General features: G+C 41.1%; 1 protein-coding gene across 2 annotated transcripts in view; it reads right to left on the minus strand.

Annotated features, from left to right (window-relative positions):
• The window catches only part of PPP1R9A (protein phosphatase 1 regulatory subunit 9A), a 389,446-nt gene extending 379,371 nt beyond the window's left edge, over positions 1-10,075 (minus strand). Inside the window, exons 1-2 of one of the 2 annotated variants that reach the window (XM_025379448.1) lie at positions 10,010-10,075; positions 6,216-7,825 (exon numbers count right to left, since the gene is read on the minus strand). In XM_025379448.1, the coding sequence (XP_025235233.1) occupies positions 6,216-7,610 (1,395 nt within the window). In that variant the 5' untranslated portion in view covers positions 7,611-7,825; positions 10,010-10,075. Of the gene's footprint in view, positions 1-6,215; positions 7,826-9,106; positions 9,297-10,009 lie in introns of those variants that run through there. The other variant, XM_025379449.1, reaches the window with a different exon arrangement.
• Positions 10,076-11,178: the final 1,103 nt, after the last annotated feature.

The following is an 11,178-nucleotide window of genomic DNA, read 5'->3' on the forward strand; positions in this document are numbered from 1 at the left end:
GTGACAGAGCAAGACCTTGTCTCAAAAAAAAATAAATTAAGTAAACAAAAAACAAGAAACCTTAAATCTTTCTATTACAAGTAAATGCCAGTAAACATCTGAAATAATCTACTGTCAAAAGAATTCCTTTTTAAACACTAAATGATCATTGTTCAATTTAAAAAAAAAAAAAGTATAGATATACCTCTAGATTTTAGAAAAGGGGTTCATTCAACAAATATTATTTGATTTTACAAAGTATATTAAAATATTTGACATATTTCATTTACCTGATTATGAAGCATAGGTCATAAAACATAAAAATTTAAAAGGAAATCCAATTTAAATGTTATACCATTGGCCGGGCACAGTGGTTCACGCCTATAATCTCAGCATTTTGTGAGGCCAAGGCGGTTAGGTCACTACAGGTCAGGAGTTCGAGACTAGCCTGGCCAACATGTTAAAACCCTGTCTCTACTAAAAATACAAAAATTAGCCGGGAATAGTGGTACATGCCCGTAGTCCCAGCTACTCCAGGGGCTGAGGCACGAGACTCTCTTGAACCCAGAAGGTGGAGGTTTCAGTGAGCTGAGATCGTGCCACTGCACTCCAGCCTGGGTGACAGAGCAAAGCTCCATCTCAAAAAATAAAAACTAAATATTATACCATCAAAGTTATCCAAGAAAAGCAAGTTAAATCATACGACAATTCTTATACTCTCTCCATTAGTTTATTAATTTACACTTGTAAAAGAAAGAAAGAAATGAAATTTCTGATCCTATTAAAAACTTCCTCCTCCCAACTTTTTATAACTAAAAACGTAAATCACACAAAGAGCCTAGGATGTGACTTTTTAATGACCCAAATGCCTTACGAGTTAAGGATAATAATCCACTTTGGGATCCGGAAACAAGAGTGTTCATGCACTTTACAAGATTACACCTTATTTCATCTTCAGAGAATATTATTCCACCCAGCCAGCTATAGCAGCCCTATCTGGAAAGGAAATTTATTAAATGTTGCTTCCCTAACATTTTATGACCAGCCACTTTCAGAAGCTAGAAGATTGTACTTCAAATTAATATTCCAAAGAGTGATCTCTTGATCAGTGACATCAGCACCACTTGAGAACTTGTTAGAAATGCAAAATGTTAAGGTCCCCCTCCAGACATACTGTTATGTAGTTTTCCTATATTATTTCAGAATATGAAATTCTATTATAGAGGTAAACAAATGGGATGGATGAAATGCTTAAGAAGTGACAATCATAGATGGTAAATAAACTAATAACTTATGAGACAGAGGCAACACTCAGGCTGGGCCAAGTATTGATAATGAGAATGGAAGCTGGTGAAATGAAGGCAGTCAACAGATGCGTAATAAATAGGTAAGCTGGGAGTAAGACATGACAACAATAAAATAAATAGAAATTATGATAAAATGAATGAGGTTTACGTATAGACAAAAAGCAATGGAAATACCAAGTCACCATTATGCCTGGACTGACAGCTACATTACTTCCAAGTCAGTCATCTACTGAGGACACCAAGGATGGTCCCATGGCTCATGAGCAGGCAAACTAGCAAAGCTATGGCTGTACCTAAGTGTATTTGTCACATCTTTTCAATAGAACAAGTGTGTATCATCGACCCAGGAAATCATTAGTCTATGGAGTCTTGGTTCAAATATCAGCTCTGGTCCTCATAACCACGTCATTAATGGGGAACGGTTATGTGAAAGAAAGATGGGACATAGGAATATTGTTTACCCAGGACACAGGTAGTGTGGTCCTTCCAGCCTGGTTTGAACTGCATTAACTTACTCCATAGCTTTCCTCTTGCCTCAGGATTTGTGTTTAACTGGTTTGGTAAATCATGTGATTCAAGCATTTTAACTTGTTTTCTGAGTCTTCTATTCCATAACCTCTGAGATAGCTTGCCTGGTGGTGTACTTGGAGCCCAACCATTGTATCCAGGTAGTTTCCCACAGAATACCTACTGAATCAGAATCTCCATGCTAACAAGATCTCCCAAGTGATTCATACGCATATTAAAGTTTAAGAAGCAATGACAGGGCCGGGCGCGGTGGCTCAAGCCTGTAATCCCAGCACTTTGGGAGGCCGAGACGGGCGGATCACAAGGTCAGGAGATCGAGACCATCCTGGCGAACACGGTGAAACCCCGTCTCTACTAAAAATACATAAAAAACTAGCCGGGCGAGGTGGCGGGCGCCTGTAGTCCCAGCTACTCGGGAGGCTGAGGCAGGAGAATGGAGTAAACCCGGGAGGCGGAGCTTGCAGTGAGCTGAGATCCGGCCACTGCACTCCAGCCTGGGCTACAGAGCGAGACTCCGTCTCAAAAAAAAAAAAAAAAAAGAAGCAATGACAAAACTGTTATAAAGGGAAGCCTCTGCAAAGACAAAAAGTTGGATCTCAACAGAACTATTCTCTGAAAACAATCTTGAACAAAAAAACTTCATATATCCATGAATGCCCTAACAATGACTCGGAGCCCCAAAAGAAGGAGAGAATACAAGAAGATCCATTTTCAACAACTATTATGTAAGGTTTGAAGCTCTGGTGCCCTTGCTGATTATTTGAACTCCAGTCCTGTAAAGCTCCATATGAGTTGAGAAAACACTCAAAATATAGCACAATGTACCTCAATATTAACTCTGTAATGTCCTTCTTACTGGAAGTTAGAAAAATCTTTTTCAGATATGCTGTTTCAAGGATAACAATCCACTGTAACACAATGGTATTTTAGGGGAAAAAAATACCAATCCAAAGGACATAAGAAACAGAGAAAGGTTGTGACTTCCTTAATGAGGCTGCAGCGACCTTAGAAAGATCATCAAAGCACAGAGTTGGGAACAGCCTGAGAGCTTCCTTAATGGGCTGTACACTTCCCACCTACCAGCAGCTCCTGACTTCATCAGCTCCTCATTTTATGTATTTGTTATATTTGCATTGTCCCTGACACATATTAGGGGCTCCGTAAATGTTCTGAATTAGTAGAAAAAATGAAACGTCACCCTCTCTTGTTTTGATTCATCTGAGACAAATTTACTTTAATTCAATCCTTTCATTTTGAAAAATTCCTGAGAATGAAGGCATAATTCCATCTTGAATTAGCATGGTTCATAACATTCTCCCATTCCATATCTCAAAGTTGGATCTTAATTTGCTATTATTAATTCCATTTTAATATTTCATAACCCTATGAAACATATCAATCTATCCAATAAGATATAACTATCTATGAAAGATAGAAAAGTCATACTGACAGCTGGCAATACAGTCCGACCATTTTTAAAAGTCAAGGTACATGTTCGAGTACAAGGTATATGCTGCACAGGAAAGATCAACTATTATTCTGATGTTTTTCTACGTCCAGATTTAAGACATCTTACGGAAATATCTACGTAAAACATCTATAAAAAGAACTGAAGTAGTCACTGCGGACAATATTGCACATACAAAGATGATAAATAAGATCTATAACAAAAAACTAAAGGTGCTGGGAATTTTTAACCTAGTATAGAATAAAGTGACAGGAAAAGAATGTAAAAGTTCTAAAAATCATTTATTTAAATAATACATTCCCTATTGCTTCTTTAAGAGGAAGTATGTTTAAGCTTCAAAGGAAAAGACTTAGGTTAGAAACTGTAATTTCCCATTCCATAAATAAAGCTTTATGAAAAGAATAAAGAAACACAGATAGAAAATGGTTGCGTGTATTCCTTTCCAAATAATCTATCAAATCCCTTTCTCTATATGCATTTAGTACAACCCAGTGCCATTAAAGGACTCACAGGACATTAAACATTTAGGCATAGATTTTTATACTGTTTTTTATGGATTCTAAATACAATGTGTTTAAGAATTGAGTCTACAAACTCACAGAGGAAAGGGGTAACCTTACAGATTTTTGTGTCTTCTTCAGCTAACAGCATGAGAGAACACACATGATAAGCCTTCAATAAATACTTTAATTGGATCTAATTAGGTATTACCACCCTCTGAGGCAAAAAAAAATCTTAATTGGGGAATAACCTAAACACTAAGACCACCACCATGACCAGTAGAAAGCAGCTCTCAAATTTTCCAAGTGAATCAACTTGCATATTAAACAATGGAAGCAGCAAGAAAGAGCAATTGTCTTATTCATTACAAAGGGCTAAGAATGAATCTTCTGTTTGCAAACTTAATCTACTCCAAGTAGTCCTGTTAACTGCCCAGTAAAATGCAATACATTACTTTTGTTTCACAAATCTTATGCTTGATCTAATTTGTTTTACAAATCTTATTCTTGATAAAATGTGTTAAATGTAAATAATGTTGCATTCTTTGCTATACAAAATTGTCATTATATGAAAATTAAGAGGCAAAATACTTATTGTTATCAGCAATCATAGCAAAAATTAGTTGAACTTCAAAATGTCATTCCCAAAAAGCAGGTTTGTTCACATATAAACAGACATATTTCAATGATAAATACTTTAAAATCCATTAAACCTACTAGTGCACAGTTATGTTTTGTGCAGCACAGGACCCAAATACAGGCTGGTATCCCACTTGGCTGACGGGGTAGTGTTCTACTTGATAAATTTTCATAAGCTGCTATCCTCCATATTAAAAACTTAGTCACTGGGTTTAACAAACTCCTTGAAGAGTTCATTTCAGTTATTCCTGCCTTTCTCAATGTGAAACGATTTAATCTTATTGCTTTCTTCCTAAGGGGTAGAAAGATGATGTTCAAAGGGGATGTGAATGGCGAAGTTTAGGAGCTCACTGGATAGACTTGGGGGAAAGGCTCCTTTAAAGACCATCTAGAGTAGGGCAGTGGGCATTGGGAGGGGTAGGAAGGCAGAAGGAGACAGAGAATCACAAAGGAAGGTGGTAAAGCACTGCAAAGAAACTTACTTTCAAACTGGATTGACATCTGTAGTTTATTTTAAACTACAGTTTAACTTAACATGACCCATTCTGACCCAGAACTTCTGCCTTACACTAATAAAATGAAAGTTTGCCTGCTAACATCTGTAAATAATTTCATAGATTATTACTTTATTTCAGAATAGTCTTTCATAATCAGAACAATGTCAGATTTCTCTTTAAATATTTCTATGTAAATTTATATTTTAGAGCCTTATATGGAAGGTCCTAAAATGAAAATAACAGTGATTTTAGATTTTTGAGGAGAAAATTTACAGAAATGTATCAGATTCCAAGTCTATCATATATACACACTGTGTAAGCTAGAAGCCCCTCGAATGTGGTCTAAAACTACCGTTCTGCACCATAACCTTCCAGATTCCCCCAAGGAGAGCATGCCAGAATCTCAGGACTAAGCTGTGAGCAAGTATACTTTGAAAAAGCACCCCAGGAGATTCTGATACTCAACCAACCACCTCCTGCCCCTATTGCCATTATCCGCTGATAACATTCCACCACCCACTGCTGATGTACTTTGTGCTATTCTTCCATATCAAATGTTAACTAAGTGAAGTCATTAGAGCATGTGAATTCAATTGTCATTTACCCAGTTTTTAAGAGGTAAAAATAAATCCATGAATGGCAAATCAATGTTATTTCTTTCAAAAAAATTCATTTTAAAGCCATGTAACAAATTTTGAACTCAAAGTGTTTACAGTCAAAGCTTTTCAAAGTATTTAAGTCAGTTAATATATTTCCACAAATTAAATTTTGACCACCAAGTAGCAGTACCCAAAAAAAGAGTTCCAACAAAATTCCTCACAATCCAGTTACACTTAATAATTCATATTTTTTAAGAAAGTAAATCAAGTATTATTCCCAGATTATCATAACTCTCCCATTGTACATTATACTTCATACCTTAAAGTGTGCACATTCAGAAAATATTATTTATGAATAATTTTAGGTAAAACTAAAGTAATTACATTTCTAACTAACACTCCTGGTTTTCGGTACTCACATTACTCATACTCCGGTTCACTGGAATGTATCTCACAATCCCCGAACTTCTTCAGCTTTAATATTACTCACTATTGGTGGATGCCCTTATAAAGCACATTTAAGAAATGTAATTGATATCTCTCAAACTCCAAACTTTTAAAATCACCTGACAACAGGTGTATATCAACAATCTTGAATCCCTTACAAAAACTCCTACTAATTGTCAAGTCTATTCTACATACAATTAGGCCCTAGTACTAAAAACAAATTTGAAAACAAATGGAGAAAATACACTTACCTTAATAGGGGCACTACTAAACTTAATTTTCCTATTTGCTGGGATTTCTTCTTCTTCTGGCAATCCAACGATTTCCGAGTATTCCATATCGGGCTGATAGTAATTGTTCTCATCACTATCTTCCTCCTCATCCTGCTCAGTGCCTGTCTCTCCCCAGTCTGAATTATACCTGGATCTCACCCTATACACATTATAGTCACTGTGCATGTACACATGGGAACTATCAAAACTGTTTGAATCTTCGGGTACTTCTTTTCCACAACTGGATGCAGAAGCATCAGGAGAGGTGAAATTACCACCTGCAAGTTCTTTCCTCTGTTGCTTTGCTGCCTCACTTTCAAGCAAATTAGTTTCAGCATGTTCTAACAGTTGGCTTTGTGGTGAAGGGATTTCAGACTTTGGCATTGCCTTACTTTCAGCACAAGGTTCTTCAGGACCGTCTTTGTCAATGCTGTCGGGAGTCTGTTGGTTAGATGTGGAGTCCTCGGGTTCCTTGCTCTGCTGGATCTCTTCACCAGGTATCGAAGCTAGAGAGGTACTTTTAGAAGCCACTTCTGGTACTGGAGTTATATTACTCTTGTGAGCATCCTCTGTATCAACACCTTGCTTGTTTGAAGGAGACCAGGAATTAGAATCCTTAAGGTGGCCAAAGGTGTCAAGATTTGTAACAGTAACAGATGGTAAATTCAAAGGATAATGCCCAGTCACTGAGTATTCATTGTTCTCAGCCTTCTCAGAAATGATGGCACTGGGAGAATCAGTGTTCTCAAATACTGCACTCAGTTGACTCACAGTTGGGGAGACAGCCTCAGTTCGGGAGCTAAGGCTGTCCAAGGAATCAGTACTGCCTCTGTTGGACTTGGAACCTCCCCATTCATCCTGAGGTTCACTCCCTCCAGCTTTCTCTTTCTTTGGGGAATAGCGGTTGTTTTGTCCTGATTCATGCACACTTCTCTCAAACATCTTCCGAGTCTCAGTGAATTTGGAATATGAAGGGCCATCGTACATTGTGTCAAATCTACTAATTCGTTCAGAAACAGAGGACTCCAACTTAACAACTGAGCCATCTGTTTTCTCCAGAAATTCTTTGGGCTTCATTCTTCTCTGAGGAGATGAATGTCCACCTTTCCCCCTTGTTTTGGCAATGACTGCAGCATTCTCGTTGGGTTCCATACCCATCTGCATAAATAGGTTTTTAATTCTGTTGACATTGGAGCCATATTTCCTCCCCCTGCTCTGCTGGGAGCCCTCACCTTCTTTTGTTTTTTGTTCCCCATCTGACTTGGGTTTGTCAAAGGTACTTTTCAGTGCCTGGAACTCAGTTCGATATGCATTCCTGTGAGGAGAGGCACTTCTGAGAGTTGTTCGTTCACCTGAAGACTCAGTTTTCAACATTTTCACTTCAGGGGTGAAAAGCCAATGTTCATAATGATCAAAGAAAAAACAAAAAACCAAGATACCTGTCTTCTCTAATCACCAGTATTGGGTCAAGAAAAGTACCTCTCAAATGGTATACTGTGTTAGCAATCGTGCCAACAGGTGTATTAGGAACTTAGTCACAGTCAAGAGTTACAGAGAATGGTTTTTTCAAAGCAAGACTAGAGGTTCATCTGAAATAGAAAAGAATGAATTTCTGAATTCATTTACTTACTTGAATTTATGTCTAATCAAATAACATACATTTTATTTTCCAAATGGCTTAGCCACGTGGCAAACAGAAGAGCTTACTCATTGAAACGGGAAGTTAAAAGTCAAGAAGTTATCATTCTGATTGTCTTTGGTAAAAAATGTTTCAAACACAATTTGGAGATACCTATCAAAATCTCAAACACACACACACACTCACAAATACAAGTTACACATAAGTATATTTGAAAGCAATACTTTAGCCCAAGTTTTAGTCACTTTTGTGAATGCCCTTTAAAAAGAAACCAGCAGTTCATAGATCTTTAAGAAATCAACAAACTGTCCAGAAAATCAATTTCATTCAGGATTCTCCACAATTAGTTGGAACTTATTCTTTTTAAGTACAATTAAGTTTGGAATCTATGTTTACAAACTCCAAAACACGCCTACAGAGGCATATTTTACTTTTTCTGGTCCAATATTCTCATCTACAGCATCCCCAAAGCAATACTAATGCAATTTCAGACCAAAACAAGGAGGAAAAAAAGTTCCTGAATGGCAATAAGTTTCATTAAATTCAGTTATAACAAGTATTTGGAAGTTTCCTAACAGTGGTTATTATTAATTATGGAGTGGGATGCAGACTACCATGGGAATAAATGCGTAAGAATGTGACAATCAGAAAGCAAATATACTGTGACACCCCTTTTCACAGCCCTGATTTGTTTATTCTTTCTTGCCTCTAACTTACTACAGTTCAAAACGCTACGCAATGCACGCTTGCTGGTCTCCTTAAGCCCACAGCAGGATTTTATATCAATAAGCCAGCAATCAAATACTTCAAGATATGCTGAAGAGCAGACAATGCAGGCAGTTCTAAAGATTTCTCATTTTATTTTTGTTTTGTTTTGATGTTAGACCGAGCCACATCACCCTCACGTACAAACAGCTGAGGAGGCACACACTTTCACTTAAAACGTCTCCAAACTCGGCTCCTGGCCCAGCACGCATGCATGGCCCATGCAGACAAACAAGAAAGGCTTTGGAGTGTGGTGCCTGTTTTTCCTTTTTTTGTAAAGCATCAACAATCTCCTTTTACCCTGACCATTCTTTTTAAAGCCACAAACACCCTCCCCTCTCCCCTACACACACACCCCATTCCCTCCCCCGCCAATTCCAACCCGAGGAGGCGGGGGCGGGGGAGATGGGGCCGCCGGGGGATTCAAAACCTGCCCTCACAAAAGACAAACATAAATAACACCAACTTGAGAGGCAGCCGATTCCCAAGCCCGGTTCGGGACGCAATCCCTCGGCCCTGGGGCAGGACCGGGAGAGCAGGTGACGCCAAGCGCTATGGTAGGAGGTCGCAGTCTAGCTTTGTGCCAAGAAGCACCTGAAGTCCTAACACATTGGCTGCGGCTCCCGGCGGCTGCCAGGCGGATCCCAGTGTGACACGGAGAGAGACGAGCTCCCTGGCCACATTTAAAAAAATAGAAAAGAAAAAAAATTACAGGGTAATGAAAATAAATCCCTTTGTTTTTCCTCCCAATGTGCCAGGAAACAATAGATCCCACTGATAATGCCTCCGATCTTCAACCTATTGCTCCTCCACCACAACCCACCCCCACCCCCAGCCTGCAACTCAGCCTTTGTACAAGCCGATTTTTTCCTCCTCTCCACCCTCCCCAACTCCTCGCCCCGCGCTCAGCCTCCCCCTTACCCGAGCGGGAGCGCTGCGGGCGGGGAGGGTCGGGCCGCCACGGCTCCCACCCTCTCCTCGCAGGCGCCCCCCGCCCCACGGTGGCCGCGGCGGCACGGCACGGCGCCGGCCCGCTGTGTACACCGCAACCCGCTCTTCACGGCGCAGCGCGCTGGGCGGCTGCGGCGGCCGCTTCCACTCGCGCCTCGGCCCCCACGCGCTCCCTGCCCGCGGCGGGCGGCCCCGGGAGGCGCGCTGCGCTCCCCAACGCCATTGCGGGCGGGCGGCGGCCCGGGCAGCTACGCGCCCGCATGCTCGGACCGGCCTGGGGCCAGGGGTGCCGGCAGAGGAAGGGGTTTGGCCCACGTGCGGTCGCCAAGCCGGGCCGTTTGGGCAGCCGGGGAGGCCGCGGTGTAATGGAGGCGAGGCCGCGGGGGTGAGGAAGACCAGGGGGTAACAGGTGCCTCACCTCGGCTGATGGGATTAACTCTAGGGCCGCAGAGAGAGGGAGCCCGGCAGCAAAATCCCGGGAGAGGGAGAGAGAGGGAGCCTCTGGCGGCCAAGGAAGGGCGAAAAGCACCGGCCCGAGGCGAGGCCGCCCCACCCCCTCGGCCGTGGGCGAGGGGCCTCTCCGGCCTGGGGCAAGGCCCCTTCCTGTTCGGGTGTTGGCTCCGGAACTTGTTTCTGGGGCTGACCGCTGCTGGAGCCCCACTTAGTCTGAGTCTGCAGTTAACTCCGTGACCCCAAGGCATCCAAATCCCAGGCCGCTCTGCTGGCCTGGAAGGCCAAGACGTAGGCCCAAGTCTGGTGTGGCCTTCACCTAAGCCACTGCGCCTGGCCTACTACTTACCTTGACCTTAAAGTCCCACTGCCAAAGAGAAAGGGATGAGGAGGTCTTCTACCTTTCCTGTCTAGGGAGAGTTTTTCAGCTCACCCCACCCCTCCGCCCTTTTCTAAACGCTCAGTACTCCCTCTTACACCCCCAAGTACCGGAAGTGTTACCACCTTCCTGCAAAATATAAAACTGATCATGACTGTCAATACAGATCTTTAAACCAATCCTTCCAAAAAGCCTAGGTAGCAGGAACTCTTAAAGAATAATTTTTCAAGAAGGTAAAAACATGACAATGGTAGAAATACAAAATGAACATGGGTCAAAATTTTATAACTCTTTTAATTAGAAAGGGAACCCCAGCAAGATACCGCAACCCACTCATGTGAGACTGTGAAGAATAGGTATAGAGACAAGAAGAGGCAAAGCCGGTTAATATTCTATAGAGCACTGAAATGTAATGTGTATTATTATCTGTTTTACAGGGCGGTAACCAGTTGTATCTGTAAAGTAACAAATTTGCATTCTGTAGATAAAACTCATTTACATTACCAAACGTTTCTACAGCTTACTGAGTAGTAAAATAGCCTAGTGAAAGTCGGTCTAAGAAAGGTGCAGAGGACTCTAAATTTCACAACACTCCGGAGTCCTGTAGATAACATCCAACATTCCATTGAAAGGACAAACAGTAATCTTTTGCTCATTTCAAAGTCTTTCACAAGTTTTCCCAACATAACGATTTTTAGCCCCATTTCACTGATGGAAAAACTAAGGTTTAGGTTTTGTAACTTACCCACTTCTTTATT

The sequence above is a fragment of the Theropithecus gelada genome, chromosome 3 (genome assembly GCF_003255815.1).
Source record: "Theropithecus gelada isolate Dixy chromosome 3, Tgel_1.0, whole genome shotgun sequence".
Taxonomy (NCBI): domain Eukaryota; kingdom Metazoa; phylum Chordata; class Mammalia; order Primates; family Cercopithecidae; genus Theropithecus; species Theropithecus gelada.